We start from the raw sequence: 9,299 nt of genomic DNA on the forward strand, positions 1-9,299 counted from the left end.
TTCGCATCGCCCCATGTGAATAGGGTGAATGGATTCCGAATCGATTCCAGGGCTCATGACATGAAAATCGAACGATTCGAATGCACGAATCGATTCAAGTGCATAATCGAACGCAGCCAGTGTGGGAAGTGAACTGTGAAAAAGAGAAAACATATGCCAACCCTACCAGGACTCGAACCCGGGACAAAAAATCTGGGTGCGGCCTATGCTCTGGAAAATACGGTAAGAACACACGTACACACAAGTACACACACACACACACACACACACACACACACGCACACACACCCAACACGCACGCACACATGCATACAATATCCTACCGGGAAAGCTGCGACGCTTGTGCATTGGCGCCACGAAGCTCCACCGATCGTTGACCTCATCATACCTCTCCACGCTATCCAGACACATATGCCCATCATATCCACCGGCGGCGTAGATTGCACCCTCCAACACGCCCACACCAACCCCGGAGCGAGGAGACGCCAGGCTGGCTCGAACCTCCCAGTCCTTCGTCCGTAGGTTCCAGCTGTGCACGGAGTTGAGGCGAGACACGCCGTCCGACCCTCCAATCACGTAAATACTGCCGTTGTGGTAGACAACGCCTAGCTGTTGGCGGCGGCGTAGCAGTGTGGGACCTTGCGTCCATGATCCCGACCTGAATACACACCGTGGTGGAGCAGAGCAGAGTGGGGCAAGCAAGAACGCGTGTGGGAGAGAGAGAGAGAGAGAGAGGGGGGGGGGGGGGGGAGGGGAGAGTGTAGATTCAAAGGTTGGAATCCCAGGACAGGTAGACATTGGAAAAACAAAATTTATTCTCTTCTTGTATGTATCGTGTCTCAGCGGCGTCACATACGGTACGACCACTACGACCATGGTCGTACCACTTTTCGTTCAGGATGGTCCGTCCAATTCATCCAAAAAATAAGAGCGCTAAAACGCATCCCGCTACCTGAAAAATCCGACCTCCCCCCCCCCCCCCCCCCCCACCTCCCGGGACACCCCGACCTCCCGAGAGTGTAGATTCAAAGGTTGGAATCCCAGGACAGGTAGACATTGGAAAAACAAAATTTATTCTCTTCTTGTATGTATCGTGTCTCAGCGGCGTCACATACGGTACGACCACTACGACCATGGTCGTACCACTTTTCGTTCAGGATGGTCCGTCCAATTCATCCAAAAAATAAGAGCGCTAAAACGCATCCCGCTACCTGAAAAATCCGACCTCCCCCCCCCCCCCCCCCCCCACCTCCCGGGACACCCCGACCTCCCGTTGTACCACTCCCCAATGCCCTGTGTCTGCACCAAGCCAGCAATGATACTGACTTAGGCCTGGTATTATCGATAATTTTCACGAAACGAAAAAGTTTAGTTGGGATCCTCCACCACCCACCCACCCCCCTGAACAAAAAATGGATGGACTTGACAGCTAGATTGCATTGATGTCTCACATATCAATATTTTTGAAACGAAACTCCCCTTGACCCACCCACCCATAAACGAAACTTTTTTCTCTTCGTGTAAAAGATCGTTCATTATGGACGGCCCCTTACCTGCTATTGAATATCTCCATGCTGTCGGAGATGTGCTCCGACGACTTCTTGCCACCGAGTGCAAACACGGTGCCGCGCACCGACTTGCGAGGTCTACACATCTCCAGCCGGCTGCGCATGTCCCAGCGCGCTGGGCCTTCGTCCAGAAGATGAAACCTGTGACAATAGAGAGGTTAAAAAAATTTCAGATGGAACTCTCTTCCAGCTGACTGTCGACTGGCCCACTCTCTTGCTCTGTTCCTAAACATAGTTAAACTTCACCTAGGGTTCCCAGTAAAAAGGCAGTAGCCTGTTGGGACTCCCCTTGTAAAAAAACTACAACTACTACCACCTACTACGCACCTGTTTGCCAAGTCCAGTACGTTACGGCACTCCATGGAGTTGCGGAACGCCGGGAACGTGCCCACCTGCTCCAGCAGGCTGCGCTTGCTCAGGTGCACCAGACGCAGCGTCCTGAGCAGCGCTAGAGCGTGCTCGGAGCGCGTCCTGTGCTCCGAGCGGCGCAACCTCTCCTCGTGCTCGGCCGTCGCCCTCGCCAGCATGCCACCAGGCATGGTGTTGCAAGAGTGTGGTGATGCCGCCGTGGTGCTGGAGTGGGATACCGGCGGTGATCCGTGTATGTGATGCGATGCACCAACTGCTGCCGGTGGTGCTGCTGTGCTGGTTGACTGCGCTTCAACCGTGCAAGGATTCGCATCCCATTCGGATGCAGCAGTGGCAGCGGTGGAGGAGTAGGGTAGGAATTCGTGTGACGTGCTCAGTGGCAGACTACTGCTGGTGCTGCTGCTGCCGCTACGGAGGCTGCCACTGGACAGCGGGGCAGGCGCGGGCGGTGGCGCTGATTGAGATGCCGGTGGAAATGCCCAGCAACCACCACCACCACAAACACCCCCAGCACTGGTGACTGTGCCTTGAGCCTGCAGTGACGATGGCCACTGTGCATCTCCGGCTACTAGTTCTTGTGCTGTTCCAGCTGTTGATGCTGCTGCTGCTGATGTTTCTTGCGATGCTGCTGCTGCTGCGGACACTTCCTGCGATGCTTCTTCTGCTGCTGCTGTCTCCCCATCGGCATAGCTCTGACTCCAAGTACCTATCATAGACACCATCCTCGGTGGTCCGGCACTGGACATTGATCTCCTTGCCTGTACCGACGGCGACGTCTGGTTCGCGGCTGTGTTTCCGTCCACTACGCTGACGGGGAATGACTGCACGTGAACTGCACAAGCCGACAAAGTTGGTTTGTACGACGCTGCCCCTGCCACCGCTGGTATCTGCTCACCTTGCTGCTGGTGCTCCGTTGTCGAAGATGATACCCCGGCTGCCGCTGTGGAAGTTGACGATGTAATTGAGACGGCGGAGGCGGCGGAGACCACTTGAACTGAGTCCGTAGCCGGGACATTACTGCTCCTGCTGCTGGTGTTTGTGGTGGCGGTGCTGCTGGCGATGCTATTCGTGGTGGTGGTGCTGCTGGTGGCATCAGAGGCACTATTCCCTTCTGGTCCAGAACAGGAGTGCTGCTGTTGCTGCAGTGGAGATTGACGCTGCTGCTGTTGCTGGTGTTTCTGTTGTTGCTGTTGTGTCGTGGGACTGCACGCACACCTACATGGCTGCTGACACAATGTAGCCACAACGTTGGGACTACCCGGTGATGTTTGAGCAGCAGCAGCAGCAGCAGCGGCGGTGGTAGTGACAGCCTGAGGTCGGCACTGGGTTAGAGGATTCACCAAGCTACCGATCTCTGGGCACTGCCGATGCTTGTTGCCGTGGCCGTGGCAGCGGCCGCAGTGACACAGCGACCGGGCGCGAGGGTAGCGGTGCTGCTGCTCTTGACTCTTGTACAGGCTGCCGCTTTTCGGCGCGAGAGAGGAAGCGCGTCCGGCAATGCTGACGGACGTGGCGGCGGTGGACTGGAGGCGAGACATTGGGCAGAAGCTGCCTCGCAGGCCTGCTGCTGACATGGCTGAAGAACTACGGGCAACGAAATCCGGAGAACACACACACACACACACACACACACACACACACACACACACACATACACATGCACAAGCACACGCACAGACACACAAATGCACACACACACGCACACACACACGCACGCACACACACACACGCACACACACACGCACACACACACACACACACACACACACACATTTGTAAAGATCATGCCATGTGCTAGTATTGAGCACTTTGATCCCCAGGCCTACATAGAGGTTATACAGTTGAATTGTCAGTTGAGAGCTCTGGCACAGATCGAGTGAATAGCACTGAAATTTAATCCCAAAAAGCATCAAACCCGTTGATATTTTTCAAAATCAAATACATTCGGGTCAGCTCCCAAAGGGCATAAGTAACACAGTTACATCTACAGAGGATAGCACTGCTGTGAAACCTGTCAAGGCGACCACTCTGATAAGGCGACCACCTGTCCAAGGAGACAAACCTGAACCAGGCCCAGGGGATGCTATTTCCAGTCCGAAATGACCCTGGATAAGGAAACCCACCAACTGTACACACGGACCAGATTCGTCAGATTCGTTGAGTGGCTGCCTTGGCAGGTTTCACGGTTCAGTGAAACCTGTCAAGGTGACCACTCGGATAAGGCGACCACCTGTCCTAGAAGACCACTGCAGCCAGGACCAATGGATGCTATTTCCAGTCTAATGACCCTGGATAAGGAGACCACCTGGTAACAGAGACCACGATTTAAAAGTCCCTTGAGTGGTCGCCGTAGACAGGGTTCGCTGTACAGTTGCGCTCGCTGAAATCCAAGTGCCAAAGCTGGTGCCCTGGAGCAGTTCCGATTTCATCATTGTATGTGTACATGTGTACGTCCAGCCGCATTCGTGCCGCTTTCAGGGCGTCAAGGGCCGTCGAAGTTGAGGGCGCCAGCTTTGCACGTCGGGTCGGATTTTAGTGAGCGCAACTGTATAAAAAAAAAGAAGTCCAGTAGGTGCCTGATTGATTCTTACCTGATGTTAGCTCCGGTGTTACAGTAGCCTTCATGATGGTTATACCATCGCAGTACAGCTTCCAGCACCTGTTCCTCACACTCCACATTCAGTAGGTCATTGCGTAGTATCGGTAGCAGCAGCTCAAGAGGGTACGTAACAAACTCTTCGCAGACGGACACCTATGGACGGAAGTACAGTGCGCATGCACACACACATACATACACATAAGACAATTAGCAAGCTACAGATGGAATTCATAGGCCAATCAGCAAGCCAGGGATGGCATTCACAGGCTAAGCAGCAAGCCAGGGAAAGAATTCACTGGCCAATCAGCAAGCCAGGGGTGGCATTCACTGGCCAAGCTGCAAAACAGGGAATAAATTCACTGGCCAAGCTGCAATACACCAGGGAATGGAATCCACTGGCCAAGCTGCAATACACCAGGGAATGGAATCCACTGGCCAAGCTGCAATACACCAGGGAATGGAATCCACTGGCCAAGCTGCATACCAGGCACTGTAAAAGCCATTATTCTAACGAGGAGCATAACAATGTCCCAAAATTGACTGGTTTACGTGTACCAAAGGTAACGATTCTCACTCATTCTCAACGCTCAATAGGACAGTATATGTGTCGATTTCTGTATAACGATTTCTATTTTAACGACAGATTTCTCCTCGTTAACTCGTTAGAGTTAGCACTTCGTTATATATATGGCTTTTACAGTAATGGATTCACTGGCACAACGGCAAGCCAAGAAACACAATCCAGCAGCACAGGGCATGTAGTAACATTCTGCACTAGTGGGAATAATCATACCTCGGGAAAGTTGTTCAGAATGTACATATCAGTACGATGGGCGGTCTCCATGCAGCCATTGCTGGTCAGGAACGCACGAATGCCCAGACAGTTCTGGTCGTCGAGATGGTTGAGCAAGAAGTCGCAGCACTGACTGACGACACTGGAGACTTGGAGAAGCGATGCGGCCGCGAGTAAGTCCTGTACGTTCTCAATAGTGATCTGAAGACATATGCACGCATGTACACACACAAGCATACACACACACGCATGCACACACACACACACACACACACGCATGCACACACGCACACACACACACACTTCACTGAAAGATCCTCGATAAGCCAGCCTGGATGCATGCACCGGTGACGGTACAGGGTGACACACATACACGCACGCGCACACACACAACTCCGTAGCTACTCATGCTTACAAAGAAACCTAGACAATTGTTTGTGTCATCCTCGTGTCAGACAATCATTGTAATGATCATACAGTGTTAGGAGGATAACACAAACATAATTTATTTTGAAACTCGGATGTTGAGCCATAAATAAATGTAGAAAGGAAAAGGACATATGGATACGAGTTAAGAGTTATTGCACTTTCTGACTGTATATCGTATCCAGTTACAGTGATGGAGATTTACTCGTAACTCGTATCCACATGTCCTTTTCCTTTCTACATAATTTATTTTGTTTATTAATCGGACTTGGCCTCAAGGATGACACAATGTTTTAATACTATCAGACCTTGCTTATCTGCCTAGAGATTCCGGTGCATCCTGTACACACCTCAAGAGTTCGCGAGTAGATGGAGTCAACAATGGTCTTCAGCACATCGAACTGAACATGGCCAATTTCCACCTCCGCGGCGCGTCCTTCCTTCATGCCACTAGTAAACATGGCAAGGAAATAGTGACTGGCCGATGCCAGTATTGCACGGTGTGCCGTGAGGCGACTGCCGCCTGCTATCAGTGTGACATCACACAGGGTTGGGTAGCAACGTAGCTCATTCAGCCGGTCCAGCACCTGCCAGAACACAACAAACGATGAGCCAGCGAGCGAGCAAGGGACAGACAGACAGACGGACAGAGAGATGGGACACACTCACACACACATGCGTACGTGTGCACTCACACACGTGCATACACACACACACACACACACACACACACACACACACACACACCATGTACCATGTATATGCCCGTCGCAAGAGAAGTACGCAAATCTGCAAATGCACTGGATGTGAACCCACAGATTTTCTCTTACAGCAATGATAGCGAACAAGATTTGAATGAGACAGATCATGACTTGCGCCAGATAACTGTCTAATCCACACAACTGGCGAAGCCACGTGAATCGACCACCAATGCACACCTGGTCTACATCACAAGGAGTACATCGGCCAAGACAGTTACGTATGCACACCCTACACTTGCTGGGGTAACCAGTATGACACACACACACACACACACACACACACAAACACACACATACACACACACACACACACACACACACACCATGTACCATGTACCATGTACCATGTACCATGTATACGCCCGTCGCAAGAGAAGCACACAAATCTGCAAATGCACTGGATGTGCACTCACAGATTTTATACACACACACACACACACACACACACACACACACACACACACACACACACACACACACACACACACACACACACACACACACACACACACACACACACACACACACACACACACACACACACACACACACACACACACACACACACACACACACACACACACACTTAGCTCCATTTGAAAACATTATCCAACATGATCATAATCATGTTGCCTTTATATCAGTCTTGTTTTCAACAATGTTTGCCGCACAATTACGAATACAGCATTAGAACTATTTAGATGCCTATAACACCAGTACCTCTCGGGCTGGATCGCCAAACGCGGCGGGAAGAGTCTTGGTCGCTCCCCAGCCCTCCTTCACAGGCTCTAGCGCGCGGCTACTTGGCGATTTGACTTGCGCGGCCACTCCGTTGTTGATCGGCGCTTGATACTGATTGGGATCGGCCATGGCAGTTGTGTGACGCTACTGCTGTCTATCGCTCCTGCCTATGCTCACGAGGCCATGCAGCTACTAGTAGTACTACGCCGTCTACAGTAACTCCTCGGCTCCTTCTTGAATCTCGTCGCTGAACACCCGGCAAGGGAATAAATTATTTTAGTAGCAATCCCAGCGAGTCATTGATTTCCGCAGATCATTTGCTACCTGGAGCTGTCCAGACTCTACGACGCATGTCGTTGTCCTGGTCTCCTGCCTGAGTCCTGGCATGGCAGCCCGTGCCAGCTGGCTGACTTCGAAGATCACGATTCCACGTGCACGGAGTCACACTCGAATGAACAGTGGCATGCAGTACGCTAACAACACACAGCTGTTCAGCAACCACTTGCACACTCCTTCTGCGAAGCAAAGAATGATGGATTGATGTTGTGAATAACAGCTAACACAGCCTTTCGCCTCTGTTCAGACTGTTGTGTGTGTATTTATTATAATTTTATGTACATGTATGGAGTTTGAAGACATGGGATGATGGGGGGTGATCAATATTTTTTGTCTTTTTGACTTCAAGTTCAACTGTTCAACTCAACTTCAAGCTAGCATGCAGTGCAGGATCGAACCTACTCACATCGCAGCACTCACATCATAGCAGAGACTACAATCATGTATACCGGTAGTACTACTAGGCACTTCAGGCGGTTTTTTCAAAACCAGAAATACTCGTATTTCTTTCTTGTATCCGATTCAGATAGGTTTAGGAAGACTCCACAGAAAATTTGAAGCAAAAAGAATAACTTGGCACAGAGATATAGCCATCCAAAGTCGGAGAATTGAATAACGGCAATTTCAGTATTTCGACGGCACCAGCAGCATATCAGAAATTGGTAGGACTTGCTTCAGTGTCTATAGTGGCAAAATACCAGGCTCGCTCGAAGCAGGTCAAAATAACCAGATGAATGCAGAAACAGCATGGTTTGGAAAAACTTCGCATTTTTCATCCGTCCGGCAGCTCAGACGAAGATATCGGGTGTGGTCACCATGGCAACTCCATAGCAACTCCATCGCAACAGCATGAAAACAGTGCAGAGAAGCCTTTGGAAAAGCATAAGATGAGACTTTGAGGTAAGATAAAGTAACTACAATAATTCAGTGCCAGAACACATTGTTGCTACATGTACAGTACTGACGTGGTCATGAGTACAGAAGAACAATGAGCCACAGACGGAGCAAACTAGAATTTTACAGAGTATTTGACGGAAAGAAATGACAAACTATTACATGTAGAACATCGTTTGCAAATGTTTGGGACTACTGAAACTTCAGCAACTCCAGCATGAGAGATTTTGTGCATAGAGTGTGTGCTGGATTCTTGGTATTATATCACCGTCAATGCTTTTCTTGGTCGCTGGAAGCCACCTGCTGATCAGCTGACGATTTGTTCCAAGCAGGCCGTTTTGATGTCAGCTCTCTTGGTCCAGTCGCCGAAGTATATACTGTCCTACTCGTTGCCTGCAGGAGAGGACGACTGCTCCGATGCGACTCCAATAATACCTGGCAATATTAATTTTTCTTCTTGCGCAGCCATGCGCATGGGCTCCGACGAACAAGGACTACTGCCGGGAGGACGCCTGCCGCGGCTCGCTTTTAATAACACCTCGCATTATTTCTTCTTGCGCAGCAATGCGCAAAGTGTTGGACAAACGAGGACAACTGATTCCGAAAGGAAATACGACGCTGAAGACGATGAGCTACATGGCAAATGCGTGCAATCAAGTGAAATGCCCGAAAAATCCTTGCCGATTTTACTCGAACTGTACGTGAGTTCAAAAAATTGCCGCATCATGACGTATGTGGGCTCAAACGAAAGCTGAGGGCCTCAGCTACACAGTAGGATCGCCAAGCCCTACTCAAGGGCCAGTTTTATTTGC

The 9,299-nt window shown here is 50.6% G+C and overlaps 1 protein-coding gene across 1 annotated transcript in view; it reads right to left on the reverse strand.

Annotated features, from left to right (window-relative positions):
• The window catches only part of LOC135825087 (uncharacterized), an 18,343-nt gene extending 10,483 nt beyond the window's left edge, over positions 1 to 7,860 (reverse strand). The window contains exons 1-7 of the mRNA XM_065337825.1: positions 7,237 to 7,860; positions 6,106 to 6,342; positions 5,330 to 5,530; positions 4,529 to 4,689; positions 1,896 to 3,521; positions 1,554 to 1,709; positions 324 to 658 (exon numbers count right to left, since the gene is read on the reverse strand). Coding sequence (XP_065193897.1) covers positions 324 to 658; positions 1,554 to 1,709; positions 1,896 to 3,521; positions 4,529 to 4,689; positions 5,330 to 5,530; positions 6,106 to 6,342; positions 7,237 to 7,386 — 2,866 coding nt within the window. The 5' untranslated portion in view covers positions 7,387 to 7,860. The remainder of the gene's footprint in view (positions 1 to 323; positions 659 to 1,553; positions 1,710 to 1,895; positions 3,522 to 4,528; positions 4,690 to 5,329; positions 5,531 to 6,105; positions 6,343 to 7,236) is intronic.
• Positions 7,861 to 9,299: the final 1,439 nt, after the last annotated feature.

The sequence above is a fragment of the Sycon ciliatum genome, chromosome 9 (assembly GCF_964019385.1).
Source record: "Sycon ciliatum chromosome 9, ocSycCili1.1, whole genome shotgun sequence".
NCBI classification, from domain to species: Eukaryota; Metazoa; Porifera; class Calcarea; order Leucosolenida; family Sycettidae; genus Sycon; species Sycon ciliatum.